The following is a 15,314-nucleotide window of genomic DNA, read 5'->3' as shown; positions in this document are numbered from 1 at the left end:
TACAGATCCTACTGTCACCTGGAGCTCAGGCCCCAGCTAGGCACATAGAACAGTTATTCTTTGATTACTTGGAGTTCTGTGTACCCTGTATACCTGGACCGACAAACTCCCTGGGGTCAGAAATAACTTCCTGCACTGAGCTCCTAAGGCTACAAGGATCAGCAAGGACCCCCATTTCCATCTTAGGCTCATGCATAGGTTATGGGGTGATACAGCCCGGTTACATCCCAGGCAAGTGTGGGTATAGGAGGATTGCACAGTGTGGATTCTCTTAATGGCTAAGCCATTAGGAGCCCGCTTAGGTCACAGATGTGTCTGGGCAATGTCCCAACAGTAGGTATATGGTAACCATGGGCATGAGCCTGGGTGGGGGAAGGGTGGCCTTCTCCCCACTCACCAGCAAGCCCCACCTAGTAGTTTGCAGTGCGGTACACTCAAGGTCATTGTACACAGAGCTGTTCTAGGGTACCCATGTGACGGCCGGCCCCTGCAACTGGGTATTCCAGTTCTCTACCCTGTGTGATGGTAGCCAATAATCTAAACTGATGTGCCAGTCACTGCCTGCAGTCAGGCAGCAAGAGATCAATGTGACTAGTGGGAGAGGGGCATCTGTGCAGCCTCCAGCACCAGCTGCCCTCTTTGCGCTTCCCAAAGACGGAACATCTAGAATGCTTCCCACAGGACTCCCTCTCACCTGTGGGCCCTTCAGGACCTCACAGCATCGTGAGCTCAGAGCTCACAGGCTGAATTCAACTCTGACCTGGAGAGGAGGCTGCTTGGCATTTAAAGCACCTTCCTTAGTGAGCACTGATGGCATCACTGTGCCCTGTGAGCTGCAGACAGGGACTATTCTGATGGCCGGCTAGGTAGTGGGGGCCAGATGAAATAAGGGCTGTGCCTACCTCAAGCATGTCAAGCTTAGCTGAGACCCCTCTGATCCCTACCTGGGTGGGTCTCATTTCCCAATGGCTGGTGGTGGTTCAAGGTGTTGATGATTAATGAGGATTGCAGTGATGGTGGCCATGGCCATGGGTTGTGATGGCCACAGTAATGGTGTCGTTGTTGATGACAGTCATGGGGATGGTTGTGATGGTGGCGGTAGTGCTGTCGTTGATGTTTGTGGTGGTGGTAATAATGGTGATTGTGGTAGTGATGATAGTGATGGTGATGAAGGTGGTGGACGATGGTTATGGTAGTAGTGGTACTGGTGGTGATGATTGAGGCGGTAATGGTGGTGGTGTTGGTAGTGGTGGGCACAGTGATGATAATGATGGTGATGATGGAGGCAGTAGTTTGAGGGAGGAAATGAACCACTCATTCTTGGACAGGCCACATGACTTTGATCCCTGTTAGGTGCTGACCTCACGCCCTGACCCCTCTCGCAGGTACATTCGCTCAGAGCGGTCCGTCATCCTCATCAACTTCTGCCTGTCCATCATCTCTTCTAATGCTCTCATCCTCATCGGGCAGACCCAGACCCGCAACAAGGTAGGCAGCCTCTTGTCCTGTCCTGCATAGCCTTGTATTTTCAAGTGTGGTGAAGATGGCCCCCCACCCTGGCCAGCTGTGAGCTGGGAAGCTTAGTGTAGGAGCCCTCTGTTTGCCTTCCCTTGGACCCCTCTCTTGTTCCCACCCTATGATCTCCGTACCCTGTCCTGCCGTATGTGACCCAGAGGCTAGGCTTTGGGAGGGATCTTCAAGGGCTACCCTAAAGTGTTGCAAATAGAGAGAAGGCCTAACCCCAAACACTGCTGCGTGCCATGGCAGAAACTCATAGTCACAATGGGCTTGCCTGTGATTTGATGTGGGTCTGAGGGTGTGACTCCCCCTGACCCTCAGTTTCATCCCTGCTGAGGGATAGCCCAGACTGGAGCTTCTCAGTGGGTTCCTGGCCCCAATTTTCTGGCAGCAAGGGGAGGAGGATGAGCACCTATGTCAACCTTGGGCTTCAGTAGTCCATCTCAGGGTGGGGACCAGGTTGCTGCCTGCTCAGGAACTTGGCTTGTCTCAAAGTCATTGGGTCCTGGGTTTCTCCCAGCTGTTGCCACATGCACATAGGGGATGGGTGAGAGCCAGTGAGCACCTGCCCAGTCCCCTTGGCCCCTGCCCAGGTTGTGTGCACGCTGGTGGCTGCCTTCCTGCACTTCTTCTTCCTGTCCTCCTTCTGCTGGGTGCTCACTGAGGCCTGGCAGTCCTACATGGCCGTGACTGGCCGCCTACGGAGCCGGCTCGTCCGCAAGCGCTTTCTCTGCCTGGGCTGGGGTGAGCAGAGCAGCTGGGGTTGGGAGGTGAGGGTGGACTGTGGCTAGGGCTGTCGAGGTATAGATGAGCAGCTGGGAAGAGGGTGGGCAGTGGGCTGGGGTTAGTGGCCAGGAGTGAGGGCAGGCAGCTGGGGAGAGGGTGGGCAGTGGGCTGGGGTAAGCAGAGTTTTAGGGGATGGACAGCCTGAGTAGGATGATGGGCTATCTCTGTCCTTGGCATTCTTGTTCTGGCCCTCTGCTTATTCCTACCACTCTTAGAGTGTCCCTTGCCACCCTGGCTTGTCCCTTTGGGCCTCCAATACTTTATAAGATTACCAGAAAATGCAGCCCAACCAGGCCCATTAGCATCCAGAGGACAAATAACAGTATCTTTCACAGGACTTGGGATACATGCTCTAAAAACCATGCCCTCTTTCTGGATGGAGAAGAAATGAGCAATGCCTCACCCCCTGATCTGCAGTCCTGCAGCATTTTCTTAGCTCTCATCATCCTACCCATGTCCCCCTCTTCCCCGTAGTGATGCCCTAATTTGGGACTTCCCTCATGCAGCTTGGCCCTTGGCCCATGCGGGCAGGGGATGGCAGGACTGACCACCCTTCTTCTGGTCCTCTTCTAGGGCTCCCTGCACTGGTGGTGGCCATTTCTGTGGGATTCACCAAGGCCAAGGGGTACAGCACCATGAACTAGTGAGTTGGGCAGGGGTGGTGGTGGAATAACCTCCTGCAGACCTGGAAGATGCCCCGCCTTGCTGGCATTGGATCAGCCCAGCTCAGGAGGGTGGGCCCTTAGGCAGCTCCCTCACTTGTAGGCAGCCAGGTTCTGTAGGCAAGGAGATGAGACGAATGCCTGGGGCCTCCTGCTTCCTCACTGGGTGATCTTGATGGCTATGAGCCTCTGGAGTCCTCAACCCATGTGTACAGCTGTTGAGGAGAACCCCAGATGCACCCGTCCCATGGGCATTATGGGGGGGGTGTCAATTTCACAGGTGAAGTCCAGGATTCACAACTGCTGATCTAAAGCAGTGTGAGCTCTGTGGGAAAAGCAGGACCCCAGGCTTAGGATGGAGTTAGAAAGGGGAACAGAGACAATTGGCTGGCTCACACTAGTCAGCATCTAGGTGGGGATGGTGGCTAAAACCAGCAGAGCGTGAAAGTGTGAGCAAACCCAAATTACTCTGGAGCCCCAGAGGGGTAGGTGATAGGGCTCTGGAGCCTCTGTGTCTGAACCATGTTGGAGACACTGATGGGGGATTCTGAAGAATGAAAAGGAGTGTGTTAAGCAGCTTTGGCTATGCCCAGGCAAGAGCTGGGGGCAAGCCTGCAGTGTGTTGAGTATCCCCTATAGCAGTGGTTCTCACCCTGTGGGTCATGACCCCCAACAGGGGTTGAATATCAGATATCCTGCATGTCCGATATTTACATTTTGATTCATAATAGTAGAAAATTATAGTTACAAAGTAGCAACGGAATTTTTTTTTGTTTGGGGTCACCACAGTGTAAGGAACTGTATTTAAAGAGCTGTAGCATTAGGAAGGTTGAAAACTACTGCTTTGTGGGTTTGACCTCCTGTAGGTTCCATGGACGGTGCCAAGGAGCTGATGGGCTGTGGAGAGCTAGGCAAGTGAGCATAGGACTGTTGACCTAGGCCAGGAACCCTCATGGCAAGGAGGGTCTGCTAGAGATGCTGAGAAAGAGCCAGAAAGGGTTAGGGGGCAAAGGGGGAGCCCCAGGGCTTCTGAGAAGGCATGCCCTATTCCCTGAACTGGGTCATGCTCCCATTTGTAAGTGGAGGTAACAGTGGCTGCATAGGGACTCCTGGGGAGCCAACCCAAAAAATATGTGCAAGTTTCCCTATGTTTTTCATGGCCACCAGTTGCCTGGTGGGCATGGGGCTGGGTACTGACAGCTTGTCTCTTCCCCAGCTGCTGGCTCTCCCTGGAAGGGGGACTTCTCTATGCCTTCGTGGGACCAGCTGCTGCAGTTGTGCTGGTACTGACCCACTCCCTTGTCTCCCCTGTCTGCTGGGCTGGGTCCCCTGGGTCTTTATCTGCCCCTCGGCTGGCCTGTAGGGGTCTGGTCACAGCTCTATTCATCCCACTCCAGTCGCTCAGTGTGGTACACTGGTGTCGTCTTATCTCTAAGCATGGCTTGCCTGGATATTGGGCATTGATTATATGCCTGCAAGAAGGCCCTTGCAGGTTTGGTGAGTAACAGGGAGGTGGGGACAGATGGACAGATGGACATCTGTAGCTGCAGGGATTGAGCAGACATGACCCAAGTCAGGCATGTCCACCACAGCTGTCAGCACCCAGAGTGAGCTAGGGCTGCCTTTTTCCTAGTGTCAGAGGGACCTTGTTTTTTCCTGGTCCTTCAGCTGACATGCCCATTTGGAGAAGAGTCCAAAACTACAGCTGGGGACTGGCCCAGGGCCAGGAATGGCTTGGCTCAGCATGGTAGTAGATGCTTTCTCTAGTCTTTGTCTCCCCGTATCACCCTCTGTCAGGAAGGGGTGGTCAGGGAGCTTGGCTCCAGTCAGTCTAGCAGATAGGTGACACAGGAGTAGTTGACCCTGCAGAGTTGGAGTAGCAGGTCTGGGGAGGGTGTGTAGGTGGGTAGAGGCCTTGGATGGCTGCCAGAATTCCTGCTTCTTTCTCCTCTAAGGCACCCAAATGGAAGGTCAGGTGGACATCACTGGCCTCAGAGGGTAGCTGCCGACCGACAAGCTCCAGGGTCTGTGTGAGGGGCTATTGAGGAAAAAGTTCCTACCCCTGCTTCTCCACATGCATCACAGGACCCTGTTGTAGGAGGGTAGCCTGGCCTGGAAAGACACCTGCGACCCAGCTGTGTGGTCAGCAAGCTAGGAGGCAGGGCTGTACCAGGAGACAGGCCCCTGTGTGTGGAATCCTGACTGCAGACTCATGGAAACTGTCAGGCTCAGGCCTCTGGGCACTATCTCCAGCATGAGAATTCAGAGTACCTCCCTACCTTGACCTTTGCCCTTTAGGCCTTGGGGTTCTGGCAGCCTTTCTTTTAAAAAAAAAAATACCTAAGGATAAAAAGGGATAAAAATTAAGATTTGAGCAAGGCCTTGTCCCTTGTGCCACATCCTGGCAGAGAAAGCCAGAGAGGCAAGGCGCCAGAGTTCCCAGGACACAGAGGCTCTGACAGTAGACTTGGAAATGATTCTTATCTTGTGTAGTAATTTGGTTAGCAGCTTAGAGATGCACCTGAGGCCCTAAGAAACCCTCTGGAGGCACCCAGGGAAATTGTCAGTGAGGGTCAGTGGGATTGGAGGAGATCGGGAACATGAGGCACCCAAAATCAGCCAATGAAGCCATCTTGGTCCTAGGCTAGGAGCTCGCCATCCTCAGGGTCCAAGAGAGGGGTGTTGGTGGTGTGGGTTACATTGAGGACAGGGTTCTGGATGGATCCGCCTGGCTGACACTGGGCTCTGAATTGTGGGGACACATGAGTAACCCTTGGAGGACTGTGGACATCCTGGGCATGGCCGTTGCTGATCTGGGCACCCATGGGCTCTGGCCCACTCCTGCCTCTGCCCGGCAGGTGAACATGGTGATCGGGATCCTGGTGTTCAACAAGCTCGTGTCCAAGGACGGCATCACGGACAAGAAGCTGAAGGAGCGGGCAGGGTAGGCCCTGTGGCCCTGGCACCTTGCCCTTCTTGGCTGGAAAGAGCCAGAGCCCATCGACCATTAAGTCCCAAGTCCAGTCTGACAATTCAGGTGTCCTGGAGCAGGTTGGGAAACCGGGGCACAGAATACAAAGGCTTTTTCTAGCCAGTCCGTCTCTGTCTTGCTCTGTGCCTCAGTTCCTTTATCTGACCTGTAACAAGGTAGGACTCTGTAGCATCTCCAGAAAATTTTTCCAAGCTCATTTCTTAAAGAGAGCCCCAGTGCTGGGCTCAGGCTGGTGGAAGGATACCCCAGGTCTAAGGCTTGGAGTGCTCTCCTGTTCCCTGAATCCCGTAAGAGACCTGGTGCCTTCATCGTGGGAGGACAGCTAGGGATGGGGAGGTGGGGGCGGGGGGACATCGTTCCTCCCACACTACTCAGGCACCTACTCTGTGAGCTGTCCTGGGAGTGAGGGATGACATGGGGGTCACTGCTGCCTCAGCTTAGGGACATATAGGGTCACAGGAAATTGGGGTGGTAGCCTTGCCCTACCCAGAGTTCTTCCTGTCCCACCTTCTACCTCCCACAGCTAGTGTGCTGCTGTCTTTGTGGGGGTCCCACCCCGCCCTTCCCCTCTGTGCCTGTCTTGCTTGGTGTCTTTCTCTGTCTCTCACTGTCTCTTTTTCTGGTTCCTCCTTCTCTGCCCAGTGACTTCTCTGGGTGCCTGGTGGGCTCTGGCCCTGGTTAGAGCCCTTGAGTAGGCTAAAGGAGCTCTTTTACTGTACTTGGTGCTCTGTGACAGAGTTTGGGCATGAGCTTCTAGCCTTAGCCTTGCTGTCTGCCCCAGAACAGTGGGCCCACATCAGTGTCGGGGCCCCACACACGTGGGTTGAGCTGTGCCTGAGTTGTAGGTGTGGAGGTCTCCTTGGACTCTCCAGCACTGGCCTGCTTGATTTGTTCTTAGAATAGCCACCAAGAAGCTGCCAAGTCTATATCCCCTTATATCAGAGTAAACAGAGGTGTGGGGACTAGGGAAAGCTGGGGGAGCTGGAATTAGACCCCAATTATGGGTGTCCTGGGCCAATACCTAGATGGTAAGGCACCCATGTGCTGTGTGCGCATGCACACCACACCGCACACAGACACACACAGACACGGACAGGGCTGCCATACAGCTCAGCCTATTTCTGCTGTCCTTGTGAGGCCTGCAGGTGGACCCTCCTCCATGACCCAGCCTATGTGATAACATCTGGCAATCTGGCATTCCTATGTGAGAGGAGAGGGGCATCAGGCCTCCTTCAGATCTTGCTGCTGTCTACACTTAGAGTCTCAGGCATGCTGCCAGTCAGCAGATGCTGACAGCCTGCAGTCCTGCCCATCTCACTGGATCCCTTAGATGACAGAGCCCCAGGCTGCCATCTCTGCTCCTCGCCTCGCGGTTTCCAGGGAACTTGTTTGCTTTTGTTTCAGCCTTTGATTTCACTTGCAGTCAGCTGCCCGTGGCCCCCCTCGGGCGTGCCCTCACGTGTGCCGAGTGCGGAGTCTTCTCTGCTGCCGAAGCCACCTCCGAAGCCACCAGTAATGCCATGTTAGTGCCTTGCTGCCACCTTGGAGCAGCCCTGTATGGGCTCTGCCATCTCCTGAGTCAATTTATTTGTTTTATGTTTTTCCTTCATTTCTTTCATTTCTGCCGTCCCTTCTGGATTTCCAAGGCAGCCCTGCCCTTTACCTGCCCTCTACCTGCAAGCTCAGCTCTCCCAACTCAAGGCCTGCTTGCTTGCAGCATATAAGACACTTGGGAGGCAAGGAGTGGGTCAGCTAAGGTAGTAGAATGGGACTGAATCCAAGGACATTTGGAGCGGGCCTGTACTGCTTCCTGTTGCTCCTAGATCCTCCCCCCTCAACAATGCTGCCCAGAACCTGGCCTCAGCTGCCACCTCCTCAAGACAAGTGGATAGGGAATGGAGTCATGTGAGTGTGTGTATATGAGTGTTTGGGGGGGGGTTGGGGGCTAGGGGACAGATAATGAACCTGTGCCCGTTGCTCACATATAAGAGTAGCTGGATATGTATACAGTATGTATGTGCCAGTGTACATAGGGATGGTGGCTATGTGTGGGACTGGGCATGCTCACAGAATGCAAGTGTGCATAGAGGTTCCCATATGTGAGAGTAGCTGGTTGTGTGGACAGTGTGCTACTATGCACAGGGATGTCCAAGTGTAAGAGTGACTGGTATGTGCAGACATGGGGAAAAAGTGTGCAAGTGTGAGTATGTGTGTGTGGGGGGCGGGGGGAGAGTTGTACCTGTAAGTTTATAACTGTAAGAAATTAACTGGGCATGGACAAAGATGTATAGAAACCTGTATAACCGAGAAGTGCTGCCCCTGTGGGTATATGTGCTGTGTGTCTGTGTGGACACGAAGATACAGCCATGGGAACAAGACACCAACAACAAGGGATGTTGATCCACTGACTTGGCTATGACAACATCATTGTATTTTGGGTGGGTGGAGTTTAGCATAGAAAGTCATCATGTCCAAGCCTCTGCCTCCTTCAGGTCATAGCAGTGGCAGAGACCCAAAACACTAACCCTCTCGGGTCCTGGTGTTCACTCTGAGCAGGCAGTGGAGCCCATAACTCTTGGTACCTCAGACAGCTATGAGGGCTAGATTAGGCTGGATGGTTAGAGGATGCGCATGGTAGAGCACCCAGCCAAGTAGAGGAGCCCGTTCTAACTCTGGGCCCCACACTGCTTTGAGCCCCAGTGGTCACCTTTGGATCAGCGGTCTTCCTAGGTAGGGTCCAGCCTAAGCTAAGCAGCTGCGTCCTGGGATCCTGAAGGTCAGGCAGCAGCCAGAGGCGGTGACACCCAGGCCTCAGTGGAGCTCTTTTGGTGCTCTGGGGTAGCTTGAGTTCTTAGGGAGCTTGTGGCTCCTCTTCCTCCAGGTTCCTGGAGAAGTGATTTGGAAACTGGTAGTCAGAGGAGATAGAGAAATGACAGGGCTGAGCTTGTGGGAAGCCACGGGGTCTGTGCTGATGGAGCGCTCTGTTCCTGCACCAAATGCAGGTGACATGAGGTGTCAGGGGACCCAGCTCAAAGAATGTCTGCTTTGAAGGGGAGGGGAGGTGTTAAGGGCTCAGTGCTGTCTGTGCTGGGAATATGTCTAGAGCTGAGAACAGTCCTACGGACAACTGGAAGTCATTTACTAGAGGGCCAGCCTGCTGTTGCTCTGTTCCAGCTTCAGGGACGGATGGAGGGGAGTAGGGGGATACTTCTGGCTTCTGCGGCCATGAGGGAGGGAGGTGGGATAGTTGGCACTATTCAGGAGGCCTCACACCACCCTCAGCTTCAAAACCATGGGTGGGGTTAGCAGGGACCCAGGAGTTGGGGCTTTGTGCCTCACATGGGACTCCCTCTAAGAGGGAGGTGATGGATTGTATAGTTGACTGGAAATGGAGCCCACACTTAAGGGCATTAGGTGAGCTGACAGAGATCAGCAGGGCAGGGCTGAGAGCACCAGTCCTGAGTGCCCAGGCCACAGGTGGCTACTCAGTTCACCAAGTGATGACAGCTGTGGCTAGGGGCAGGAAGCTTCCCGGGGTCAGTGTAGCATGGCTTCATAGCAGGCTTGGAAAAGGCCACATTAAAGGGCTACTGTAGCCAGCTGTGTGACCTCAGGGACCAAGAAGGTGAGGATGGTTGTGTATTTGCAAGGCCAGACCCCACATAGGAACCCCTACCAGGGCTACACTCTGGTTTATTGGGAGTTTGGGGGATTCTCTGCTCAGCTGGGCCGGTGGGTTCTCTGAACTCTCCCACAATCTCTGCTACCCTAGATCCCATTCAGTGTTCAGTCCTCTTCTCCCATCTGCTCCCTTTGGGGGGACAGTATGACCCCCGAGAGAGGAGGAACAAGTCATCCTGATGTCCGCCTGACTCCTGGAAATGACAGGGGCTGTAGACAGGCCACAGTGGCTCCTGGGAACCACGGTGGTGCTGAGGTTGGGGTCAAAGGACAGTTCTTAAGCACTCGCATGCCCCACAGCCTCAAGGCAACACCATGTCGCCACATGAGCATGGGGGAAAGCTCGGTGGTTGACGGGCAAGCCAGGTTCTGATGGAGAGGATGAAAGGCTTGGGCTGCCAGGTCCCTATGCCAGCCAGGTGCTCCAAGAAGAGAATGAGGGCTGAAGACAGGGTGGCTCAGGTCAGGGCCACAGGAGGGCACTGAGATGCAGGAGAGTAGCTGCAGCCCCAGAAGAGGAAGAACACCCTTTGTGTCTGTTCTGTCTGTCTTGGTCTCTTCTCTGACCCTCTGGCCTTGTCCAGCTGTCCACTGTCTGTCCTGTTTCTCCCTCACATTTTCTCTCTCCTTCTCTTAGTATCTCCCAAGACTCCTGTCTCCCACAGCCATCTTGTATTGCAGTTGGGGCCCTGGAACTCTGGATCCAGGGCGTGGAAGATGGAATCAGGGGCTACCTTGCTCCGTGCATCTCTCCCATCCCTGTGCGCTTCCTATCTGTCTCCCTTCTGTTACCTCCTGGACAGGGTCCAAGTTCTCTCCCAAAGAGCTCCTCTACTTTGCTGGGTCCCTTGAAAGCCCTCAGGCCTGGGGATGGGGAAAAAGGGTGTCCTCAGGAGAGGTGGAGCGCCCACGGGGCCGCCCTGACACCCTCTATCCCCAGGGCCTCCCTGTGGAGCTCCTGCGTGGTGCTGCCGCTGCTGGCGCTGACCTGGATGTCTGCTGTGCTTGCTGTCACCGACCGCCGCTCCGCCCTCTTCCAGATCCTCTTCGCTGTCTTTGACTCACTGGAGGGCTTCGTCATCGTGATGGTGCACTGCATTCTGCGCAGAGAGGTGGGCGCCCTGGGCCTGGGGACCCACTGTATCCGCTCTAGGTGGGCTTGTGCCCAGCATGTAGCCAAGGTTGTGGGGAATGGCCCCCCTTTTGGAAGACAGCTTATTTTCAAGGGTGCCTCATCAGCTCTGGGAGATCTGTGGCTGGCAGGGCAGACCTAGATGCTTGTGGCATTTTCTGAACCTTTCAGGTGAGAACATGAGTTTCCTATCCAACTATGTCCTGGTGGCCACCAGCAGGAGGCAGTCACGAGACTGTTTGTCCTAACCCCAGAGAGGCGGCTGCACTGTGGACAGAAGTGTCTCTTAACTCAACAGACCAACTTCTGCTCCAGAAAGAGTCGGGACATGGCTGGGCCTAGGGAGAGCCTGCTGCCTCCATTTTCCTCAGAACCTCCTAGAATGCTGCTAAGGTTTTTAAACTGCAGCGGGTATAAGAGGACAAGTATAGACTGTAGCTGCAGGAACCAGAGACCTCAGTGGACAGAAGGGACTGGCTGGCAGACAGAGAAGAGGTCAGATGCCACTGGCCCTCTAGGGAGGCTCGGGAGGAGCACCCTTGGAGAGAAGGCTTCCCATAAAGCCTGTATCCTCCTTCCACCTCCCTTTGCTGGTCATGTTTCACTTAGCTGTGGGAAACTACTGTGAGAAGCCACCAGGCACCACGGCAGCTCACAGAGAGAGCTCGACTTCTGAGCCACCCCTGCCCTGGTCACCTGAGCACTGCATCCACAATTCTTGGTAGCCCCCCCCCACACACACACACAAACCAGATGCCGTGACTTGTAACCCACAGGCAGGTGAAGTCTAGCCTCATATTGTAAAGTCACTGATCTGCTCTGGAGTCACATTCTTTCCCTCTGCTCCTCCCTTAGTGTTCTGGTGTCTGCAGGGCCAGCTAACTGAAAGTAGGAACTTTGGGAAGGTAACAGGACATATGTCAGCAGAATAGCAAAATATCCCACTAAGATCTGGCCCTAGGGGTGGAATCTGCACAAAGCCTTGTGATCAGGAAATTAAGATGTGAACAACAGCAAAAGGGCTTAAAACTCCCTGTTGGGCAGAATAAGCACATGAAACCAGCCCTTGTGTATGGTGTCTGCTGCTGGTCTCAGCACCTCACAGCTATCTACAGAGTCTGGATTTCGGAATAGTGTTGGATCCTGTGTACTTCCTCAAACTGATTGTCCTGGGTGATTAGCCACTTCCTTAGGTGACTCTTCTTGCCAAGATCTGTGCTGGCCTTGTGGCTGGCCTTAGCCTTGTCCATACAGTCTTCCTTGAGTCAGGATGGGTTTTGGGGGTTCCAAATGGCCCTGAAACCAGGTACCTGCCTTAGGCTAATGTTCTTACAGTGGCCTCCAGTCAGTGGAGTCTGCAGCTTCTTCCCAGCATCAGAAACTCCTAATGTTTGCATCTTACATCCTTTCTCCTAGCACAAGGGGCACTACCGGGCTACAAAGAGGCTTCTTGCAGAGACTGCTGTTGCAGAGGGTTCTCTGAGAGGCTGTGGCTCTCTGCTGACACGCTTTCCCTCCTCCAGGTCCAGGATGCTGTAAAGTGTCGTGTGGTAGACCGCCAAGAAGAAGGCAACGGGGACTCAGGGGGCTCCTTCCAGAATGGCCATGCTCAGCTCATGGTAGGACTAATTGCCTGGGGATGCAAGCTGTCCCTCTAGAGACCTCTAGGTCCTTCCTGTGCCCAGAGTTCTGTTGGGCCCTGGCAGCCCTATTAGATGAACTCTGGACCCAGTTTGTAATTGGGGGAACTGAGGCCAAGTTGAAATCATTGATCCAGGGTTTTGAGCTGGGTAAGGCTATTGATGAGTTGGGTGGGGGCTGGTGTGCATCCTTACCTTCTTCAAAGCTTGCCCGTCCAGAACTGTGCACAAGCCAACTGTGAGTTTACCTATACAGACTACTTCAACTATGGGATCTAGGCATAATAGCCTCTGAGCAGAGCCCTAGGCTCTGTGACCAATTTCCTGCCCCCTGGCATCACCCATTATGTTGTCCCAGGTGTTCAGCACCCCAGGGGTGAGGCACTGGGGAGCATTCCAGGTGGTGTCTACACAGGGCCAGCCCTCTGGGCCTCAGTGCCACCATCTAGAGGGAACAAGTGTCAGCTGGACAGGTACTTTGTCATTTGGGGACACAGCTTTCCCTCGTCTTGATGTTTCTCCTGGCCCAGCCTCTAACCTCAGGGGAAGACTGCCACCTTCCCAGCATCCTGGCTCCTGCATTTCAGGGAAAGACCTCCAGTTTGAGATTAAAGGCCAGACTGACCCCCTTGGAGCCCTGTGGCCTCTGGATGGGTCTTCTAGACCCAAGCTCCTAAGGTGGCCCTGGGTCACCACCATGGCCTCCCCAGCTGCTGTCCTCAGAGATGCAGTGGGGACCATGTCTCTGCTTTAGGGGAGGCTGGTGCTGGCCCAGGTCTGTGTCTGTCCCCTGCTGTCTGTCTTGGATGGAATGGCAGAGGCTCTTGAAGCCCTGGTGGCTGCATGGCTTTGGGGGGCATGGCCAGAGGCCAGAGGCCAGTTGCTCCATAATGTCTTGAATGAAGAACACGCATGGTTGATTGCACGCACACACAGGTAGACACAAACACATGCATGGAGAAACGTGCATATGATCCTTCATATAAATGCAGAGATGTAAAGGCTGGCTCATATGCGAATCATAAACACAATGCTACTCTCAATATACATGTTCATGCTCACACAGTACAGTCCTCTGCCCTCACAAAGGCACAAATACCATAAATACACAGAAATACAGCTCACACATGCATGTGAATGCTGGCAGACACACCCATGCTTGCATAGACAGGCATACAGATGCATGGCCACACCAGGTGGCCCATGGACTAATAATGTGGGCTGGAGTTTATGGTGACAATATCAGTATATTTGTGACCTCTGCGGTGTGTGTGTGGCTCTGGTGGCCCCCTTCCTACCACCTTGCAGGTTGCAACCCAACCTGCCACCAGCCCTGCCCTCATCCTGCCCTCGGTCTCTGTCTTGCAGACTGACTTTGAGAAGGATGTGGATCTGGCCTGTAGATCAGGTGAGCGCCTGACAGGTGAGAGCCATGGTGGCCAGTTGGCCCATCTGCTTCTTTCTTTACTTCAACATCTGTGTGCCCTACCTGTCCCCATCCCACGCCCACTGCCACATGGTCCAGCCTGGGCTCCCTCCTCCCCAAGGCTTCAGGAGTCCTGTGGGTATGAGCCCAAGAAAGGTGTCATGGAGCCCATGCTGGGCTGGGACCATCACTGGTACCCTTCACCTGTCTGTCTCTCCCTTTCCCCTCACAGGGCAGAGCAGACAGGCCAGTTCTGCGTGAGATCCAGCCCTGTTCCTGCCTCTGCCTGTACACTCCATTGTCACCTGCCTCCTACCTGCCCTCCCTCAAGCACCCATGTTCTGTGTTGTCTTTGTGTCTTCATCGTTAACCTGGGGTGGGGGAAAGGCAGGTTGCCTTTTGAGAGTGTGAGACCTCAGTAGCGAGAGGAAAGCAAGGGGAAGGAACTGCTATTGGGACCCTTGGCTAACACTGAGCTTCCTAGAAGCAAAGTCATGTTCCTAAGGACCAGGGGCCAGGGCAATAGCAGATGGTCCCTTGCTGTGGAGGGGCCATCTGGCCTGACTCCATCTGGTTCCCAAGTGGGGAATGTCAACTGCTGCCTGGGGTTGGGTTCTTGGAGGAGATAACCTTGGGATGGGGCCAAAAACATCTTCCTTGATCTTCAGTGATCCAGTTCCATATCCTAACCAAGAGATGACTCTGGCACTGGGGGATGGATGCCAGCCCACCCTGGTGGTGTGCTCTGGGCTCCCTTCACTCAGTTGTGCCTGAGCACAGGGTGCTATGGGCTGAATGTAGCTGATGGGCACACGATAGGTGTCTGTGGATATGTGTCCACGGTGGGACGAGTCCCTGCTGAGAGAGGCAGGGATGGGCTGTGTGCCTTGAGATGGTGCTGAGATACTCTTGGGGTTAGGCATACAGATTGATAGGAATGATAGCTAGTCCACTGCTGGGGTGTTGGAAAGGGTTACAGGAAGACACTGCTGGGTATCTTAGTTACTGTTCTATTGCTATGAAGAGACACCATGGCCAAGGCAGCTCTTACTAAAGAAAGCTATTGGGGGCTTGCTTACAGTTTCAGAAATTTAGTACTTTATCATCATGGTGGGGAGCTTGGTGACATGCAAGCAGGCACTGGCAAAGTAGCTGAGAGCTACATCATGATCCACAGGCAGAGAGACTCTAGGCATAGATGGGCTTTTGAAACCTTAAAGCCCACCCCCAGTGGCACAATGACATGCTTCCTCCAACAAGGCCACACATCCTAATCCTATTTAAATAGTTTCACTCCCTGATGACTAGGCATTCAAATATAATACTCACACTGCCACGCTGGGTGATAGTCTGAAAGAGCCAAAGGTTGTCATTGAAGGTGAGCTGGGGAGAGGGACCTTTGGTCTGGGAAACTAAGATATTGTTCGTGAACATAGCTGATGATATCACAAGAGCTGCTGGTGGGCCCCAAGGCTGG

The 15,314-nt window shown here is 54.0% G+C and overlaps 2 protein-coding genes across 11 annotated transcripts in view; both read left to right on the top strand.

The window, feature by feature from the left end:
* The window catches only part of Psca (prostate stem cell antigen), a 1,185,392-nt gene that overhangs the window by 1,046,412 nt on the left and 123,666 nt on the right, over nucleotides 1-15,314 (top strand). The window lies entirely within an intron of this gene.
* Adgrb1 (adhesion G protein-coupled receptor B1) overlaps nucleotides 1-15,314 on the top strand; it is a 67,587-nt gene that overhangs the window by 49,141 nt on the left and 3,132 nt on the right. For 3 of the 10 annotated variants that reach the window (XM_051202673.1, XM_051202674.1, XM_051202672.1), the window contains exons 20-28: nucleotides 1,386-1,488; nucleotides 2,112-2,262; nucleotides 2,878-2,947; nucleotides 4,183-4,249; nucleotides 5,825-5,910; nucleotides 7,382-7,480; nucleotides 10,580-10,751; nucleotides 12,295-12,390; nucleotides 13,780-13,834. In XM_051202673.1, the coding sequence (XP_051058630.1) occupies nucleotides 1,386-1,488; nucleotides 2,112-2,262; nucleotides 2,878-2,947; nucleotides 4,183-4,249; nucleotides 5,825-5,910; nucleotides 7,382-7,480; nucleotides 10,580-10,751; nucleotides 12,295-12,390; nucleotides 13,780-13,834 (899 nt within the window). The remainder of the gene's footprint in view (nucleotides 1-1,385; nucleotides 1,489-2,111; nucleotides 2,263-2,877; nucleotides 2,948-4,182; nucleotides 4,250-5,824; nucleotides 5,911-7,381; nucleotides 7,481-10,579; nucleotides 10,752-12,294; nucleotides 12,391-13,779; nucleotides 13,835-15,314) is intronic. The other 7 variants (XM_051202681.1, XM_051202680.1, XM_051202679.1 and 4 more) reach the window with 4 other exon arrangements.

This window comes from Phodopus roborovskii, unplaced genomic scaffold (genome assembly GCF_943737965.1).
Source record: "Phodopus roborovskii unplaced genomic scaffold, PHOROB, whole genome shotgun sequence".
In the NCBI taxonomy this organism is placed as follows: Eukaryota; Metazoa; Chordata; class Mammalia; order Rodentia; family Cricetidae; genus Phodopus; species Phodopus roborovskii.
The sequence above is the reverse complement of the archived record's forward strand: the minus strand, read 5'-3'. Positions and strand labels throughout refer to the sequence as shown.